Raw genomic sequence first — 21,561 nt, 5'->3', positions numbered from 1 at the left:
AAAAGAGTATATATAAAAAAAAATTTAGGCAATCTCTAAGACAACTTGTTGTTAATTAGGAGCTTACATACCCACTCTTAGTTCAACACATACTTTAAGTCCATAACCCTAATATACTTTTCTAGCAAACAAATAACATCAATCTTAAATTGTGTAAAATATTAAAAAAAAGAAAAAAAACTTTCTTTCTCCTCTATAATAATTTTACTCCATTGACATTCTAATCTAAAAATTTAATCAGCAATCTTAACGCCCCAAAACTTTTGGAGCACCTCTGTCATGACCCCCAAAACTTCTTTAGACCGCTCTCCTCCTACATCTTCACTGTAAGCACACTTTGAAGATTCCATAACTTTCTGCTGGTCTTGCTCTTGCTCTCGTCTCGCTCTTCTTAGGGCGGCACGCGTCATCTTCTGGCCTCCTGCAGCAACCGATGAGACTGTAGCTTGATCCCCTCCAACACCATTGTCCTCTGTCTGTCTATCTGCAACATCTTGAAACTTTCCCACACCGTATCCTTTTGCAGCTTCCAAAAATGATAGGGGGGTTGCTTTTAACACATTACTATAAAAATCACGTGCCTGACCCACAGTAACCAAACGATGTCTTTTACCTTCGTGCGTCGCCACCAACCCAACTGGAATCTCCCATCTGAACTTAATATCACGTTTCTTAAGTTCCTGTACTAGAAATGCAAAATCTTTCCTTCTCCTTAGGATCTTCGGAGGGATCTCTTTTAAAACCAAAACTTCTCGCTCAGCCACTACCAAATTAGTATCATAAGCAGCTTGAATGACTTCATCTCTAATTACTCTCTTTGTAAAATGGACCACCACATTTCTGGGTAACTTCCTCTGTCTTGCAATCCATGAATTTACACGAAAAACTTTGTCCATATTTCCCTCAATTTCAGATGCTGACTGGCCCAGTACCCCTTCCAGAGCCTCAGAAATCAGCTGCTTTAAATCTTCTTTACCATTCTCCTTTAAACCCCTAATTCTAATAGCATACTGCATCTGATTATACTGAACAAGGCTCAATTCTTCGTCCATTTTATCCCTTATATTTTCATTTTCTAATACCTTTGCTTCTAATATAGAGTTCTTTTGACTGAGATCCTCCACTTTTATATCCAGCTGTAGCACACATTCAGCTACGGATTCAACCTTAGACAAGATGTCCACCCTCATTGCTCTCAGCTTCTCTTCCATCTTCTTCTCCAATTTCTCCATTTTCTCCTCCAGCTTTTTCAACTTTTCATCCATCATATCAGACATCAGTTGTGCATGCTTTCCAAGAGCGTCTTGTAAATCCTTAAGCGTCAATACCGGGGGAGATGCAGGAGGAAGCAAAGCTTGCAGTGAGGTCTCTTGCACCAGGGAAGACCCCGCATTCCGAAGAGCTTTAGAAGTTTTAGCCGCCATCTTCCCCCACTTTCACTTATTACGCACTTTCACTTTAAAGCTATAAAATCCATTGAGCTAGAGAGTAAAAATAAAGAGTCCACTTCACCTTGACCTCCTGTACCGCTCTGCCTGCATCTTGATAATCAAAAGTATTTCCTTTTGGCAGGGGTGGTTGCTAACGCCTGGCTCTGCTCCAAGAATCCCAGAGCAGAGGCGCTGCGCAGCTCGGAGCAACCCAGGCTTCGGGGGGGCTCATCCTTCAGCCGCCCAAGCTCTCAGCTCAGGCAGCCCCGGAGAGCTCAACCCCTACCTGGGGCCTCACCCCCTCCTCTTCTCCCGAGGAGGGGGCTTCAAATCCATCTAAACAGCTGATCGGCGCTGTTTACGATGGAAAAACACAGCTGCGGAGCGGGCAGCCCGAAAACGGCTGTCTTTCGACGTCGCGTCGCCACCGGAAGACCCATTCAGCCTATATTTTATTTATTAAATTTATAGCAACAGCACTTAGACTTATATACTGCCCCATAGGGCTTTACAGCCCTCTCTAAGCAGTTTACAGAGTCAGCCTATTGCCCCCAGCAATTTGGGTCCTCATTTTACAGACCTCAGAAGGATGGAAGGCTGAGTCAACCATGTGCCAGTCAGAATCAAACTCCTGGCAGTGAACAGTGAATTAGCCTGCAGTACTGCATTCTAACCACTGCGCCACCATGGCTCCTTTTATCTTGCTATAGGAAGCAAATCTGGGTGGCTATGTTACCAAGTCACCACAACATACTTTTTATTGGTACAGATCACTTTTTGTATTCTCTGTAACAATATTTTAGCACTTATTCATTCTTGACTAACCCCTTGTTTTACCACACAGTCCTTAAGTTTCCTCTCCCACTGTATTCAGTTTATTTCTGTTTTGTCCTAACATACTCAACTTTCACTTGGGTATGCAACTTTCACTTGCATATAAAAATCAGACAGAAACATGCTCTTATAAACCTTTTTGTTTTTCCATCATTCATTTCTCACAATAGAACTCATACTGCCCTCCACTTTTCAACCTGCATTTATTTATCATAAAGTTTCTCCATTCGCTTATACATTTTGCCAGGTATAAAAATTCCTCTACTTGTTCTTGTTTTTTTCTCATTTATTCTCCACTCAATCTTCCCTGTTAAATATAACTCCTTTGATTTATTAAGTTTCAGATCCGTTCCATTTGTAGAGTCACTCAGGTTTACAGAACATTCACTTCAAATCATTTGGGAGCCCAGCAAACAACATAGCATTGTTTTCATAGAAGAGTATAGGAACACTCAGGTTCTCAACAAATTTCCAATATTGCCACAAGCACTTAAAAACATCTTCCATAAACAAATTTTAAACAACCCAATGTAACATCACACATCTTTGCCTTACTCATTGTTTAGGGTTGAGCCATTTGCTAACCGTAAGCATTACATTTATTCTCCTGGATATTTTAATTCCATGATGTACAGCTATTTTATCACATTTACTAAGCATCAACTTCATATTTGTGCAAAAACAACAGCTTCGGTTCAGGTGGGAGATACCAGTGGAGATTGTGGTGAATCATTATGGAGAAAGATATTGTCTTAATACAGTAGCGAAGGCACGTGATTTTTATTCTAATGTATTGAAAGCAGGCTCACCGTCATCCTCAGAAGTTAAAAAAGGAAAGGAAGAAGAAGAGCGACAGTTACAAGAAATAGTTTCGGAAGCTGTGCAGTCCTTGGTTTTATTTAAAGATCTTAAGATTCAAAGAATGACACGGGCTGCATCTAGATTCAAGGAATAACAATAATAATAACAGTAGAGATTAAAGTCAAGTGTATGTAAGGAGGACATTGATAGAAACAAGATTTAGTAATGGAATTTGTTAAAGATAGTAGGATAATCAAGAACTAATAATGGTGGATATTTGGGGATGGTATTTATAGTAGATCTTAAAAATTAGTATGTATGTATTTAAATTGCTAGTCTAAATGTTGGAGATGTGGTTGTGATGATGCAATGTATTATTATGTATGGTTGAATTGTACAAGATTACAATTTTAAAAGTTAAAGTAATTTAGTGGAATATGTAAGATTTTTAAGAAAAAGATAAGGTTTTTCTTTTCTCTTTCTTTTTTTTCTCTTTTTTCTTTGTATAACTATTTTTGTAGGGTACTATTATAGATTGTATTGTTATAGAAATTAAATTTAATAACTATAGTAGAATTTTGGATACTGTTACATTGGAAGAAGGCTGATTTGTTTATTATAGAAGAATGGGTTTTGAAAGTTTTCAATTAGGTAGAAAAGGTAGAATTTGGAATATGTGAAGAATATTTGTAATGGAGATATATTGTGATGTTTAAAGAGAGTTAAAGCGCGATTGGATTTAAAGTGTAATTATAGTTTGTTAGTATATTTTAGATTAAGATTGTAAAAATAATACCCTGTATTCAGCTTTGGGAAGTCGGGGGGGGGGGTTGCGTGTGGGGGTGGTAGGGGTATTGGGTGGGTTAGGGTATGGGTTAGGGGTAGGGGGGATGGGGTTTATGCTTTTTTTAAAAAATGTACTTTAAAACTTTTTAATAAAAAAACAAACAAAAAAACCTTCATATTTGTGCAGAACATTTTATAACTCAAGGTTATTTACTATATCATATGATTTTTCAAAATTAATAAATTTATAGTAAACTTATTTTCTCGTGTTCATTTCTCAGTATGCAATTCTCCAGATGTACTGGACTTCATTCTCCCAACCGTTACCTTGGGATAAGATGGGAGACCTATAAATTTTATAATAAATAAATAAAATAAACCAGCACCTCTTAAAATTTTTATACCTAGCTCAAAGCCTCCAATCTCTTAATTAAATTATTATTTTACTCTTCCTCCACAGCTCTTTGAGTGAAATAGCAACTCTGGGCGTTTCACAAGATGACTGGAATGTATAGACAAGTGCTTCATAAAATGCCTTGAAAATGTGTAAATTATCTGAATCCTCATATAAGTTTGATGAAGACAAGATGGATTTGCACTTTTCTTCATCTCTATGGGAAAAGTTACTTCACAGCAAGAGTATCGTAAATTGTTATTGGCAGCAAAATGTATTTCCTTGATTTAGATGGTAGGGAATAGGATATCCCAAAGTTGCTAGGGAACGATACCATGAAATTAAATTGTACTGCTGGTGTCCTGGGCATCTGGAGAGCATGGAGTTGTGGAAAGCTGTATTAGCATTTTTTTTTCTTGTCTGAGAAAGGAGAAGATTCCAAATTAGAGATATCAGCATAAGATTCTAAGAGAGTTTTAGGATACCTAAAGAAACAAAAAAGAATCAAGCAAGCATTACTAGAAAGAGAGGGGCTGCAGAAAACAGGAAGAAAATAGGAAATGGGAAAGCAAAAAGAATGAATAAGGCTATTCAAGAGATACAAAATGGAGAGTAATTAAAACCAAATATTTGTTCTTCTTTAAATATAACACAATAACAAAAGGCCATGAACATTTTTCTGGATTGGACTTTTTCCAGAGACCTGGCAAAATTTAAGTTACAGGTAGTCCTCAACTTACGACCATAATTGAGCCCAAAATTTATGGTGTTAAATGAGACATTTGTTAAGTGAGTTTTGTCCCATTTTACGACCTTTCTAGCCACAGTTTTTAAGTGAATCATTGCACTTCTTAAGTTAGTAACAAGATTGTTAAGTGAATCTGGCTTCCCCCATTGACTTTATTTGCAAAAGGGAATCACATGACCCCAGGACAGTGCAACGGTCATAAATATGAGTCATCTGCCAAGCATCTTAATTTTGATCATGTGACCATGTGAATGCTACAACAGTTATAAGTGTGAAAAATTGACACATTTTTCCAGTGCTTCTTTTGTAAAAACAAAAAAAGGTGCCAGAACTCACACGTCATACAACCCGCTTTGCCTACCCTATAAGGTTCTATCCAAAAAAGGTGCCAGAACTCCGTTCTGGGCGTTCTGTGACAAAAAAGCCCTGTTTTTTTCAATGCCATTGTAACTTTGAACGGTTACTAAATGAGCTGTTGTAAGATGACGACTACCTGTATTTATATTTTAAAAAACTATTACAATAAAAGCTGTCAACCTTCTGGGCATAAAAGTATGTGCAAATTCATGAGCTAGGTGAAATTAATTAATTTTCAAAGGGCAATGGTGTTGTACAAGTAGTCCTCAACTTATGATCATTCATTTAACAACAATTCAAAGTTACAACAGCCTTGGAAAAAGTGATTTACAACCCATCCTTGCCCTTACAACTATAGGTAGTCCTTGACTTACAACAGTTTGTTTAGTGACCATTCAAAGTTATACCACTTTAAAAAGTGACTTATGACCCTTTTTCGCACTTACAACCATTGCAGCATCCCCATGATCACCTGATCAAAATTCAGACACCTGGCAACTGATTCATATTTATGACGTTTGCAGCATTGTGGTCATGTAAATCACCTTTTGTAACCTTCTGACAAGCAAAGTCAATGGGGAAGCCAGATTCAATTAACAGCCATGTTACTAACTTAAAAACTGTAATGATTCACTTAACAACCGTGGCAAGAAAGGTCATAAAATGGGGCAAAATTCACTCAGCAAATGTTTCATTTAGCAATATAAACTTTGGGCTCAATTGAGAACTACCTATATTGCACCTCTCCCTCAGTTATGTGATTACAAATCAGGTACTTGGTAACCGGGTCACATTAAAATTGGTTGTGGTATCCTACCTCCATTGAAAACAGCTGAGGATACACATCTTGGTAACAGGTGACTCCTATTGCCCATTAAAATAGATTTTAATAGATTTTTTTACCAGAAAGAAGTATCATGAAAGAAACAGTGGGAAATTGGGAAGGACCACATTGTTTTAATTTTCTTCCCCGCTCCCAAGAGTGTCTGTAAATGAAGCAGGGCAATTGCATAATAAGAGCTGCACACCAAATGAATCATATCATATTTTTTAAAAAATTAAAATTATGATTGCAAACTTTTTAGGTCAGGAGTAGAAAACCTGCAGCCTCAGGGCTTCAATTCTCTTTTTTTGTAGCTTTAATAACCCATTCTTTGCTAGGATTGTTGGAAATTAATGGCACAGCTTCATGCCAAGTTGAAGTAGGCAGAGCAGGGGTGTCAAACTGCTGGCCCGTGGGCCAGTTGCATCATGCAGAGGCCATGCCCACCCCAGCTCTGGCAATGTGAAAAAAGTTGCAATATGTTGCGACACATCATGTGACACGGTAAGGTAGAAGGAGATGAAAACTACAGTGTAAACCTGAAAATAGGTATATCATGCTTAAAGCAAAAAAGACATCCATGAAAGGCCACTTTTACCAAAATACATCTGGTGGGACTTCCACTTTATGGCCCTTTACTCTTGAAAAATGTCAAGGCTGCCTTTGGCCTTCAAAGGATGGTCCATTGTTTTATGGGCTAAAATTCACTCCCTCAGTTAATGTCTAAAGTTGTTATACAGTACAATGATGTATTCAAGGAGGCGTCTTGAGATGGTAGCATAATGATAAGAACAGAATCTTACCTGAAAATTCTTCATTGCTCAGGATGGATGTTATTGAATCGTAACACTGAAATCAGATTATAAAAACATACAGTACACTAAGAATAATTTAAATAAGCTGAAAATATATGTGTATCATAATGCGAGATAATGAGTACAAATCAAGCAAGAAGCATAAATTTGAAACCTGACATGGTAAATGTAGAATATTGGAAAACTGTCAAGATGTCAAAATAGTAATCCACTCCATTTTTCTGCTAAAAAACAAAGCGCAATTGGACATTTCCAGTCAGAACAATGTCAACACGATATTGCAACATGAGCTTCCCATTAAGAAAGTATCCAATGTGCTATCAGAAAAAAGCAGAGGACAAGTACAAGGCACACTGGTCCTTTGATGTAATTAAAATTCAAGTGATGTCTGACTGCAGCTGTGCCTGGGAGGGAAAGCAAAGATCTGTGGGGCAAAGATACCTACACCATTTGTGCATGGAATGGCAGAACATAAAGCAAAACAAACTAGATGTTAGCAGACCTGAAATGTCAAAGTGAAACACTGACATTTTGGAAATGAACAAACTGAAATGAACTGAAATGGCTCATTTTGTATCGAGGAAGCACCATATCTTTGTAGACTAGGGGTGTCAAACTGCCGGCCCGTGAGCCCGTTGCATCATGTGGAGGCTGCGCCCAACCTAGCTCTGGCAATGCGAAAAAAGTTGCGTTACGTTGCAACATGTCACATGATGCAGCAAGTTTGACACCCGTGTTGTAGACTAAAAAAAGATATGCAAAATAGCTGTTATTATTAAGAAAAGCATGTCAAAGTCAGTATTCGGATGCAACACCAAAATGATAGACTTAGTTAGAATCATAGAATCATAAGGCTAGAAGGGACTTTGGAGGTCTTCCAATTGAGCCCCTGACCTTGGATTGTTGAAGTGCAAGGCAAGTCAATCAATGTTACAATGATACAAATCTATTCTCCAACCACATAAACCTTGATGACATCCCCCCTCCTCCCCCAAATCATACTAATTATAGGAGACAAGAATTTCAACATTGGAATCATAGATTCCAACATTGGATCCAGTCATGTGCTGGCTTGCTTTACAACCACATTGACCCACAACAGAAATTATAGTTCCAATTGTGTTCATAAATTGAAGACTGCCTGTATCTAGTGTTCAAGGATAGGCCTCAAGCAAAAAGACAAAGACACAAAACAAAGTATGGTAATTATTCAAATTATCTTAATTCCTTTGGATTATGTAATCACCTCAAGCAGCCTGGGAGTTCTGATGAGCTGCTGAACAGCAACTGCTAATAACTTCCCATTCAAAGCCAGACGCAGGAAGTACCGCCCTCTTCCTTGAGCTGTCAGCACCTTCTCACAAGAACTCGTTTTCTCAATCATCATGGACAGAAGGGTTCTACTAAAAGTGGAAAGGTTCTTGTTACCACAGTCTCTGCTATTGAGTATTTTTAAATGTTGTTTCAATAGTGTTAAAATAGGTGCAAAATAATACAGGCAGTCCTCTCTTAACGATGGCAATTGAGATCCGCAACTTGCTGTGTGATGCAGTTGTAAAACATGACATCACATGACCATGTCTACTTACAATAGCAGTTGAGGCAATTCCAATTGCCATCATTAGGCAAATCCTGCACAGTTGCAGTGTCCTGTGGTCACGTGATTGCCATTTGTGATCTCCTGCCAGCTTCCCCATTGACTTGGTTTGTCGGAATCCAGCAGTGAAGATTCCAAATGGTGATCATGTGACTCTGGGATGCCACAACTGTCATAACTGCAAGCAGTTGCCAAGCACCAAAATTGGGATCATGTGACTGTAGGGATTCTGCACTATGAGGAATAGTTATAAGTCCTCTTATTCAACTTTGAATGGTCGCTGAACAAGTGGTCACTGAATGAGGATTACTTGTATGTGCCTTCCATGAATCCTTTCTCTGAAGCAAGTCAGAGATTTTAGAAACTGTGAATTCCTCACAAAAAGAAAATATTTCACCCTACTGTTCATTAAAATTATGTTGAAACTTATAAAATAACAAAAAAACACAATTTCTCCATGCCTAATTCAAAAGCAATCATGGGTACAGTGTCAGTGAAACCGGTAACAAGTATGAGAGGTATTACGTTAGAGCATCTCTGACTTGCCATTTCCTACTTTTTCAATGTGGGACTACAACTCCTATTATTTCCAGCTGACGTGAGATTTCATTGGATATGAATGATAGAAGGAAATCAAGTCTGGGAACCTTGAATTAAAATTGCAAGAGTGAGAGAACAAAATCCAATATTCTGAGTTCCCGTTTACAGCATCATCAAAGGCTGCAAGAGACCACCCACCTGTGGTGGGTCTCCCGCTGTGGAAGCTGCTCTAACCAGTGCCAATAGTCCTTCCTCTTGAATCCCAGGACTGGCTCTGAAGTGGGCAAAAGACATTGTTTAGCAAGAACGGTAAGATTGAGAGATGATTATATCCCTTACCTCTCAGCATATGACTTTTTATCATCTGATGAGAGCCATTTTAGCAGACCTACAATTAGATGCTACCTTGGGTTCAGAGTGCTTTTGCAGAGAATGACCTGGTTCTATTTTGTACACACATCAATGTTTTGTGCCTTCCCCAATTGTAAAAAAGTGTTTTATTATTTAAAAACAATTTGGGGGGGGTGTCTTTTGCACAAACTACAATTCGATTACCCATATTTATATATCCTTGAAACCTGCAAGACGTGAACTTTATAAATGTTACATGCAAGCTGCCATGATGCAACAGTTTCCTAATGGTGCCATATGCTTCGGAAACCATACTTTACAGAACTGTTACGGTCTGAATCCTGAAGAAGAATATTGAATCAATAATACATAGATTAAATATGTAAAATACATAGAAAAAAAATCCTGATCTGAATTTTGGCTGGCTGAGGAATTCTGAGAGCTGAAATCCACAAGTCTTAAAGTTACCACATTTGGAGACTCCTGGTCCAAAGGATGACTTCTTATATCCTTCCTAATTCGTTACTAATTCACTACCTTATAGCAGTGGTGGGATTCAAATATGTGAACAACCGGTTCACTGTGTGGATACTGCTTCCAGAAGTCCATTCTGGGCCTGGGCAACAAAAAATTAGCTACCGGTTCTGCCAAAGTGGTGCGAACTGGCTGAATCCCACCACTGCCTTATAGCTTCTCTAATCCATTAGTGGAATAAACCATGCTCATAGCCAGTGGTTGCTAAGGCCCAATGTACAATAATTTGGTATTGCTCATGCTAGTCAGACTCTATACTGAGGCAAATATTTTTAGATCTAGGCTTTCCTTTTTGATTTCAAGAAATATCTTTTCTCGTTAGCATGACTTTCTGTAAATCAGGCCTTCAAAACCAACAAACTTTTCAAGTGTACTTCTCAATATTAAGCTATGGAGCAAAGAACATTACTCACGCTTTAATCCTTTCCGAAGAATCATTTCCAGGATCTCACAAAATGACTGTAAATGAGGACAGGTATCTGTGTAAGGACTATTGCTTTCCTGAAAGTTGAGAATGCACACTGCAAGAAAATAGAATTTATAAAACTGCATTTTGAATGCAGACTGCAGTAACAGGAGTTAAAATAGCTGTAGAAAAAAAATCCTTTTTTGAAAATACAGTATTGTATATGTTGATTTTGGGGTCAAATCTTTTTTTCTCATTTTATAGAGTAAAAATGTTAATACATTATCTCAATTATTTAGAATTATTTAAAAACCCATTCGTTCTCCTCAATGTGATGGCTTCACTGAACTCTGACACTGGGGATAAAAAGAGATCTCTTAAACCAGACTGAAAGTTTAGGCAATTTTATAGATGATAAGGTGCAGAAATGTCATGTTGTCCCCATCAGCAATTTAGGCATAGCAAATGAGAAACAAGTAAACTTGAAATAAATTACAACATACAGCAAATCAAGCAATCATATGTTTATTTTGAAGAAAGAATTTGCAGTTTCCAGTTTCCAAACCTTAACTGCTGGCTGAAAACACATGGGAAATCAATAGATTAAAGCAGATTAAACAGATTAAATCAAGTGATTTGTCTATTTAAATTGTGCTGGACACACCTACTTAGATGCAATTCTCATTACACTCAATAAGGCTCAATTTTTCTGAGGAAGCAGGTATAGGATTTTACTTCCTTGTCTCTTTCTGCTTTAATTTCATTAGTAAGAGCATATCCATTGGAAATGTTCTAAGGTGGCTGACTTCCCTTTTAATTGCATTTGCACACACAGACTAATTCATGATATTTGCTGTTTTTGTAAAATGCTTTTGCTACTTTGGAGCTACAAAAGCAAGCAAGAAATATTTAATATAAATAAGAATTTGTGCAAAAAGTCATCAACCATAGGCCTGATGGTGCAAATATTGACTGTTCCTTTGAATGCAAGTTCCACCTATTAAACTCATTGACCATTTTAGGAAAGAGTTCTTCCTGCTATTTTTTGTTTACTAAATGGAATAACAGTACTGCATAACAGATCCTGTGTCCTTTTCCCTCTGTCAATAAAAATGATGACTGTGTACTTATTTGAATATTTATAACAATTATCTCACCTTCTGCCAAAATGTTCAACATGCTACAATGTGGTACATGTGGTTATACAGAGTTATCATATCTGGGCTGCCAAAATCTGGACCATTACTAGACGGTAGCAGAGAAATATACAGTAGAAGACTAATTCTTTGCTGCTATCTAATGATCATTCTGATTTCTGCACTCTTCAAAACAACACTGCAAGGAACACCCAGCTGGTAAATAGTTTAAGATTGCAAAGAAAGTCCACTGAATATACAACTGAAGCTCATTAATATAATCCCAACTGCTTAGTATTCAGTTTCTTATATGAAATGAATTTGCAGGAACAAACTATAATGCCTGGCTATATATAAAATGTTGAGCTAACATGGGTTCACTTTATGAGTAATTCTTAACATTTATATCAATCAATCACCCTATATCAATTAGCTTAGGCTCCATTATTGTCACTGTCATCAATCAGTTGTGTCCGACCCTTGGCAACTCTATGCATCAACACTCTCCATGCTCCTCTGTCTCGCACTCCCTCTTTCAGATCCACCGTGGTCATCCTGGTGTCATCCTTTATAGGGTCCAGCCAATGGATACTAAGGTGGCCCCTTCTCCTTTTTCCGCTGATCGCTTCCAACTTGACTGATTTTTTTGAGTGAGTCAGCTAGCATGACATGGCCAAAATATGACAGTCCTTGTTTCGTGATCTTGGCTTCAGGTAATATCTTTGGCGAGGTTCGGTCTAGGTAGAGTTTAAAGTCCAGGAAGATGAATTCCTTCACTATTTCAATGGTCTCACTGTTGATCTACAATCTGACCTGTATGTTCCCCGCAGTTGTCATTATCTTTGTTTTCTTGATGTTAAGGTCAATTCAAAATTTTCACTTTCATTTTTGAGTCTCAAGAGTCAAAGCCACTCCAGATCCTTCTTGTTTTCCACGAGCAATGGTAGATTCCTCCAAATGTGCATTTCTCAAAATTATTATAACTAGATCCTTCATAATGGAAATTAAAAGTCCACTTTATCCCCTATCGCCATCATTTATATTCTTCTAGGCACTGTTGTTACACTTATCATTTCCTATAATCAAGTAATCAAGGCCCAGCTAGATTACTTCTAAGTCCCTCCAGTGGTATACATACTACTTACTGAGAACCATCTGGGCTAGATGTTAGTGCAGTGTATTGTATGAACCCAACCTATGTGGTTAAGTTTATTTATCAAATTTAGAAACTACCCATCTCCCTCACAGAACAATTCTGGGTGGTGTACAAATAAAATATTAAAACATCAAAACTGAATATAAAAAAATTAAAATAGAGGCAAGGATAGCAAAATGTAACATTAAAAGGTAAATAAAAGTGGGGGTGGGGAGGGCCTTCAGGGCACTAACCAGCCCATGGTTTTGTCTCCTTTGTGAGCCCTAAATGAGATGGCAGAGCTAGGTCTTTAGATATTTTTGAAAAGCCAGAAGGATTGGGGCCTGCTTGCATCTGGGGATGGGGGGAAAGAATATTTCAAAAGGCAGTGGGCAACAGCAAAGGGTATTCTTCCTGGACCCTGCCAGTTGGAATTCTTTAACTGACGAGGTCCGCAGCATAAATTCCCTGCCTGACCAGGCGGGATGGACTGATGTGAAGGGGCAAAGATGGTTCCATAAGTAATTTGGTCCCATGCCATGTAGAGTTTTAAATGTCATAATCAGCACCTTGAATTGGATCTGGAAGCAAACTGTCACCCAATGCGGTTTTGTATCAGCTGAAGCTTCCGGGTACTTTTCAAGTATAGACTCATGTAGAGCACATTGCAATAGTCCAGAGCATGAGAGACCGAATGAGAGATGGCCAGGGCATGAATGACCAAGAGGCAAGCTTCCCTATCCACGAAACGGCATTACTGATATACAACATGAAGCTGAAGAAAAGCGCTCCTAGCCATAAATGCAACCTGCTCTTCAAACAGGAGCTGTGAGTCCAGGAGGTCCCCCCAAAAACAAGTTCGTGGTTTGTGTTGTCAGACCATAGGTTAATTCAGTACCGTAAACCATGGTTCAAAACCGTGGTTTAGTGTGTTATGTGAATGCAGGCAAAAAAATAAAAATCGCAATAATACATAGAATGAAGGCTATTGCTAAGCACATTGATTTGTGCTTTAGATTGTAAGCCGCCCTGAGTCTTCGGAGAAGGGTGGGATATAAATGAGATTAAAAAAAAATCCTATACAAGTCTACTGAAGTAAATCCCACTCTGTTCCATGTCATTTATGTCCAGGTAGGGACATGCAAAACTAGTTTAAAGAAAAAGGATAAGGAAACCCACAGGACAAATCATTAAATGAGGAAGAAATAACTTACAATCAAAGTCATCATTTTAAACAATCCCCAGTATGTCACTGCAAAAAATAGGTATATGGGGAGATCTGTAATCTATGAAGCTTTTATGCCTTGAGACAAAAACTAAACATAATTATACATAGTGTTCATACAAGTAAGAGCCACTACAGAAATTAAGGCGTAGTATTTTTTTTCTTGGTAATGATTGCATATATTTCTTACAAGATATTGATAGGAAATTAAATTGTTAGCTTCACATGATTTCAGACCTTAGAAAAGTTCATGTTATGTCATGCAAACCAATTTATACTAGTGTGATTCAAGAAAAAAAAATAAAACATAGTTCTTCTAGGAAAAAAATACTTTATCCTCTGCGTTTGCACACTTAGGCTACAATCCTATCTGATTTATTTTGGGAAAAATTCTATAGAATATAAGAGGGTTTACAACTGTACTGCAGTTTTTTTTCTTTTCCTTTGCAGAAAAGGAGCAGTGAGTATCTGCACATTTTTTTCTCTCTGGGCTAGTCCAGTAACTATCTAGTTAGGGAAAAAAAGAGATTTTGGCTGGAAAAAAATCAATGTTTGTGGCTTGACAAAAAATACAATCCCCTAGTTTCTTACCGATGGTCATCAAAACCCAGCAGGAAATAGCATTTTAAAAAGTAGAGGGTGACGTGAAGACAACAATAAGAAATTACTCTAATTACTCCATGCACATTTTTGTCCTTGGGCATCAAAAATGGCTACAGCTATGGACAGAACATTAAATGAAGTAACCCAATATGACAACTAAAAATATTTTTAGCTTAAGCTGGACACTGGAGGTGATGTTTCTTACTTGCATATCTATACAGTAGTAACAAAGTAGTACAGACATGTCAAACACAAGGCCCGGGGGCCGGATCCGGCCCGCAAAGTGGTTTCATGCGGCCCGCGAAGCCATCCTGGAAACAGTGAGGGAACGGCCCCCGCTGCCTTAGCCCTGGCCCAGAGACCCTCCTTCTGCCAGAGACCCCCAGATCTGTCCCACTCCTGCCTGGGCCCCCATAGGCACCCTTGATGCGAACGATGTAGAGCTGGCCACGCCCACCCAGTAGGCCATATGCACTCTAGCCATGCCCACCCAGTAGGCCACGCCCACCCAGTAGGCCACGCCCACCCGGCCCCTTGAGGGCAACCGCAATGCTGATGCGGCCCTCAATGAAATTGAGTTTGACACCCCTGAAGTAGTAGCAAACATGAAATTGTCTCTTCATTGTATCCCCATGTATGAAGGACACCTGTCCATCTACCATGATCTTGTCAAGTTTTCATGACTGGGTGAACATATTACTGGGGGGGGGGAGAGAGCCCTGGAATTGAGTATAAAATGTCCCAACCCCAGCATTTATCCTGCACGCTTTGCTCGGACTTCTGGTGAGCAGTTTCCCCATTCCATCCCCTTCTTAACTGGAATCTGAAAATCCAATCTTAAATATTGCCACAAATGAGATAAAAGAGTTCTGTAATCCCTTGAACGTGGAGAGCGGAGAACACGTGTCCGGTTAGGCGGTACCAACGTTCTAGCAAAGAACCAACTGCTTTCACCTGACATCTCTACAGGGCATTTCTTCTCCATGACAACTGGGTGACTATCAGCGAGCCCCGCTCCATTTAAGCCCCAGACGTTACGTAAGACGGCTACTCGGCTCTCTCCAACACTTCGTTTTTCAAACACCCCTTCTTCGCACGACCCGTCACGAGTCTCTCTTTCTCGCTCACCTTTCAGAGCGCCCAGGAGCGGCTCTTTCCCACTCATCCTACTTTGCTTTGCTCCGCTCTGCCTTCCCCAGACTCCGGCTCAGCCCAGCGTCCCAGCCGCAGACCCCGCTCCCGCCTCCGCCCGATGGAAACTGTCCGCGAGCGACTTTCTTCGTCAAACACCCGGCGGCGGGCACAATTCTGGAAGGTACCATTTCTCCGGCGGGGGTGTATGTGTGAAAGAGAAGGGAAGCGGTTTTCGGGCCGGCTCAGTCGAACTTGCCAGGGTTTGGAGAGAGGTGAAAATGAGCCCCAAAGTTCCGTGTGTATCCTTCCCGGATATAATTAATGTCGTTAGACCTTCCGGGATAACTAATTGTTCTCCCATCCCTTTCGCCTGTGTCCGACGTTGATGTTTTGCCCCGCCGCTGGTCGCCAGGAATCAGTTGCGCGATGAAATTTATTTATTTATTTATTTATTAATGGGACTTATATCCCGCCCTATCTCCCGAAGGACTCAGGGCGGCTAACAACAATAATATACAATAAATACAGAAATTAAGATAAAATTAAAATGAAAGGCCTCTGTGCAATAAATTAAAATTAAAAATTAAAAATAAATTAAAAATTGTAAACATAATCAAAATCCCTGTCAGTCCAGGTCTCCTTAATACGGAGCTAAAACTGAGAGCCCAGACAAGGGGCAAAATTTACTAACCGACGTTGGCTCATTTCGAAAGCTGAGAAAAGGTCTAACCTGGACCAGAATGCCCAAGGAATCCTTGAATGGGAAACCACCAGGAAATTCAAGGTTGTAAGCAGGGTCAGCTCAAGGGTCTGTGGTGCCCCTAAGCCACAAGTTTTCCCTTTTTAGAATGAGTCGGAAGGAAAAGCAGCACTGGCAATGTCCCCTAAATTTTGGCAGCTAAGCCAGTGCCTACCTGGCCTTAACCTAAAGCTGGCCCTGGATGTAAAGCAGAATAGGAAGCGGAAGAAACAACTTTGAAGGTGGCAAGGGTAAACCTGAATTTTTTAAAACAAACAAACCCTGCATGGGTGTGTCCATGAAGTCAGCAGACATCAAACTTCATTGAATATTTTACAATGGACAGTCTATCTGTCATCATACATCTCATGATGCATGTGGCTAATATGTTTATTAAATACCTTCCTTGTCTTTGAATGTAGCTCTTTTGAGGCCAACTGTTTTCAATCAGTCACAAATTCTAGAACGGAATAAGAGAACTACAGGAAGGAGGCCACCAACAGCAGTTTTTAACCCCAGTGAGTGCTTGCTGCCACGTACACAACATAAGTTGCCTGCCAAGTTTGGCAGGTTTTTCTTCATAGCAATAAAAATTCTACAGAGGTTAACTAGGCATCTAACTATACTACTGAGTGCAATCAGATTATTTCCTAGTTCACAAATGTTCTCTTTTTTAATTGTATTTTGAGAGTTGAGCCCTGCACATCGGAGTGCTATGGCACCTTGCTTGTCTGTGATGGTTTTAATTCTCTAGAATTCCATATCTTCTATGTTACTGTTAACTCCCCAAGATTCTATTGCATAATTTTATAAATCTTTTAGAAGATAGTATCAACATCTGTAAAGACAAGGAAGATGGAAACAGTCATGGAGAAATAAGGAAAATCTTCCCCCCAAATCTTCAAATTCAGAAGGAAGTTCCAAACTCAAATTAGTATGTGAAAGAACACCAATAAATAGATAGTAACTGATTCAAAGATCAAACAAAGAAGAAATATACTGAAATTCTATATATTAGGAATGTCAACATCCAAGATACCCTAGAACAGCCCAGTGCCGATCCTCGTTCTGTGGATCTGCACCGGGCTGCAGCATGCCAGAAACTGGTCCACAGAAACACGTGAAGCCCCATCCAGGCAGCACACCAAACCATGTCCCCCCAGTCCACGGAAAAACCTCTCTCCACAGAACCAGTCCCTGGTGCTCAAAGGTTTGGGGGGCACTGCCTTAAAAATAACATGAACTTGTCCTACTATCATAAAAAGTGTTGAATGTTGGTGTTGGAGAAAACATTTGGAATACCACAGATAGACAAGAAAATAAACAAATGGATCATAAAACAAATCAGTCCAGAATTTGCATTCAAAGCACAAATGAGTAGGCCCAAATTATCACATTTTGGACCCAATACAGGAAGACTCAGTTCCCTTGAAAAGTCTCTTGTGATGGGAAGCTGGAAAGAGGGCAAAGAGCAGCAAGGTGAATGGACTCAATTACAATGGTGGTTTGTGTCTAAGAGCCATTTTGAGGACAGATCATTCTGGAGAAGATCTATTGTATTTATTTTTTTATTTTTATTTTTATTCCATTTATATCCCGCCCTTCTCCGAAGACTCAGGGCGGCTTACAAACTTAGCAGTAGCCTTCATTCTATGTATATGCCTGCTTATTAGGGCTTTCACATACCCCCCCCCCCAAGCGACATTATTACAAAGTCAGCTTAATTGCCCCCAACAATCTGGGTCCTCATTTTACCTACCTCGGAAGGATGGAAGGCTGAGTCAACCTTGAGCCTGGTGGGATGCGAACCTGCAGGCAGCTGGTGTTACTTAAGGAGGCATTAGCTCACTGCTCCACCAAGGCTCTTTACTGGTTAGTAAGAAATAGTACTGACTTAATGATGCATACATCAAATGATTTTGCAAATTCTGAAAGCATTTTCTGCTCAGGTTATTAGGCAGTTAACTTGAACTTTTAAGGAGTTCAAGATATTGTTTTGTTGTTGTTAGCTGCGAAGTCGTGTCCGACCCATCGCGACCCTATGGACAACATTCCTCCAGGCCTTCCTGTCCTCTACCATCTTCTGGAGTCCATTTAAGCTCACGCCTACTGCTTCAGTGACTCCATCCAGCCACCTCATTCTCTGTCGTCCCCTTCTTCTATTGCCCTCGATCTTTCCCAGCATTAGGCTCTTCTCCAGTGAGTCCTTCCTTCTCATTAGGTGGCCAAAGTACTTGAGTTTTAGCTTCAGGATCTGGCCTTCTAAAGAGCAGTCAGGATTGATCTCCTCTAGGACTGACCGGTTTGATCGCCTTGCGGTCCAAGGGACTCGCAGGAGTCTTCTCCAGCACCACAGTTCAAAGGCCTCAATTCTTTGGCGCTCAGCCTTTCTTATGGTCCAACTTTCACTGCCATACATTGCAACTGGGAAGACCATAGCCTTGACTATACGCACTTTTGTTGACAGGGTGATGTCTCTGCTTTTTAGTGTGCTGTCTAGATTTGCCATGGCTTTCCTCCCCAGGAGCAAGCGTCTTTTAATTTCTTGGCTACAGTCCCCATCTGCAGTGATCTTGGAGCCCAGGAAAATAAAATCTGTCACTACCTCCATTTCTTCCCCATCTATTTGCCAGGAATTGAGAGGGCCGCATGTCATGATCTTGGTTTTCTTAATGTTAAGTTTCAACCCAAGTTTTGCACTCTCCTTCTTCACCTGCAACAAGAGGCTCTTTAGTTCTTCTTCACTTTCTGCCATTAGAGTGGTATCATCTGCGTATCTTAGGTTGTTGATATTTCTTCCGGCAATCTTAATTCCAGCTTTTGATTCATCTAGCCCTGCCTTTCTCATGATGTGCTCTGCATATAAGTTAAATAGGCAGGGCGACAGTATACAGCCTTGCCGGACTCCTTTCCCAATTTTGAACCAATCAGTGGTTCCGTGTCCAGTTCTCACTATTGCTTCTTGGCCCGCATATAGGTTTCTCAAGAGACAAATAAGATGGTCTGGTACTCCCATCTCTTTAAGAACTTGCCACAGTTTGTTATGATCCACACAATCAAAGGCTTTAGCATAGTCAATGAAGCAGAAGTAGATGTTTTTCTGGAACTCCCTAGCTTTCTCCATGATCCAGCGTATGTTGGCAATTTGATCTCTAGTTCCTCTGCCTCTTCGAAATCCTGCCTGCACTTCTGGTAGTTCTCGATCCACATACTGCTGAAGTCTAGCTTGTAGGATTTTAAGCATGACTTTACTAGCATGAGAAATGAGTGCAATGGTGCGATAGTTTGAACATTCTTTGGCACTGCCTTTCTTTGGAATTGGAATGTAAACTGATCTTTTCCAATCCTGTGGCCATTGTTGAGTTTTCCAAATTTGCTGGCAAATTGAGTGTAGCACTTTTACTGCATTGTCTTTTAAGATTTTGAATAGCTCAGCTGGAATACTGTCACTTCCACTAGCTTTGTTGTTGCTCAGCTTTTCTAAGGCCCACTTCACTTCACATTCTAGGATGTCTGGCTCGAGGTCAGTGACCACCTCATTGTGATTATCAGGGACGTTAAGCTCATTCTTGTATAGTTCTTCTGTGTAATTTTGCCACCTCTTCTTAATCTCTTCTGCCTCTGTTAGGTCCCTGCCATTTTGGTCCTTTATCATGCCCATTTTTGCATTAAACGTTCCCTTCATTTCTCCAATTTTCTTGAAAAGATCTCTGGTCCTCCCTATTCTATTGTTTTCTTCTATTTCTTTGCACTGTTCATTTAAGAAGGCATTCTTATCTCTTCTAGCTATTCTCTGGAATTCTGCATTCAATTGGGTGTATCTTTCTTTTTCTCCCTTGCCTTTCGCTTCCCTGCTTTCCTCAGCTATTTGCAAAGCTTCCTCAGACAGCCATTTTGCTTTCTTGCATTTCTTTTTCTTTGGGATGGTTTTGGTTGCTACCTCTTGTACAATGTCGCGAACCTCTGTCCATAGTTCTTCAGGCACTCTGTCTATCAGATCTAATTCCTTAAATCTATTTGTCACCTCTACTGTATATTCAACAGGGATATGATTTAATTCATACCTGAGTGGCCTAGTGCTTTTCCCTACTTTCTTCAGTTTAAGCCTAAACTTTGCAAGGAGAAGCTCATGGTCTGAGCCACAGTCAGCTCCTGGTCTTGTTTTTACTGACTGTATAGAGCTTCTCCATCTTTGGCTGCAGAGCATATAGTCAATCTGATTTCTGTGTTGACCATCTGGTGATGTCCATGTGTAGAGCCGTCTCTTGGGTTGTTGGAAAAGAGTGTTTGCTATGACCATCGTATTCTCTTGACAAAATTCTATCAGCCTGTGCCCTGCTTCATTTTGCACTCCAAGGCCAAACTTGCCTGTTATTCCGGTTATCTTTTGGCTTCCTACTTTAGCATTCCAATCCCCCATGATGATAAGAACATCATTTTTTGGTGTTAGTTCTATAAGGTGCTGTAGTGCTTCATAGAACCGGTCAATTTCATCCTCTTCAGCACTGGTGGTTGGGGCATAGACTTGGACTACTGTGATATTGAATGGTTTGCCTTGGATTCGAACTGAGATCATTCTGTCATTTTGAGGATTGTATCCCAGTATTGCTTTTCCTACTCTTTTATTGACTATGAAGGCTACTCCATTTCTTCTGAAGGATTCTTGCCCACAGTAGTATACCTGATGGTCATCTGAATTAAATTCACCCATTCCTGTCCATTTTAGTTCGCTGATACCTAAGATGACAATGTTCAGTCTTGTCATCTCTTGTTTGACCAAGTCCAGTTTTCCTTTTTTTTTATTTTTTTTATTGAAAAGTTTTAAAATACAATTTTCCTTTAAAAATCCCCCCTTCCCCCTCCCTCCTCCCCCCGCCCCTACCTCCCCCCCTCCCCCCCTCCCCCCCCGACTTCCCAGAGCTAAATACAAGGTATATATATAAAAAGCAATCATAAACAATCATATACTAACAACTATAAACTCTAAAATCCATCACTCTCTAGCTTATAGAGGATAAAACAAGCCTTAATAATATTGAATATGTATAAAAAGAAACTAAGATAAGAAAAGAAAAAAAAAACGAAAGAAGACTTATTCAAATGCTACGTAAAACTTCTTAACCCTATACTTGTTCTGGATAAACTCAATCCATTTTGTCCATTCCATAATATA

General features: G+C 39.7%; 1 protein-coding gene across 3 annotated transcripts in view; it reads right to left on the bottom strand.

Moving 5' to 3' along the window:
- Positions 1-15,759, bottom strand: part of LOC308663312 (uncharacterized protein) — a 39,481-nt gene extending 23,722 nt beyond the window's left edge. The window contains exons 1-5 of one of the 3 annotated variants that reach the window (XM_081319629.1): positions 15,644-15,759; positions 10,424-10,531; positions 9,324-9,399; positions 8,235-8,391; positions 6,977-7,022 (exon numbers count right to left, since the gene is read on the bottom strand). In XM_081319629.1, coding sequence (XP_081175755.1) covers positions 6,977-7,022; positions 8,235-8,391; positions 9,324-9,399; positions 10,424-10,531; positions 15,644-15,680 — 424 coding nt within the window. In that variant the 5' untranslated portion in view covers positions 15,681-15,759. The remainder of the gene's footprint in view (positions 1-6,976; positions 7,023-8,234; positions 8,392-9,323; positions 9,400-10,423; positions 10,532-15,643) is intronic. The other 2 variants (XM_081319630.1, XM_081319631.1) reach the window with 2 other exon arrangements.
- Positions 15,760-21,561: the final 5,802 nt, after the last annotated feature.

This window comes from Vipera berus, assembly GCF_964194415.1.
Source record: "Vipera berus genome assembly, chromosome: 2".
NCBI lineage: Eukaryota > Metazoa > Chordata > Lepidosauria > Squamata > Viperidae > Vipera > Vipera berus.
Note: the sequence above shows the minus strand (reverse complement) of the source record. Positions and strands in the feature narration are given on the sequence as shown.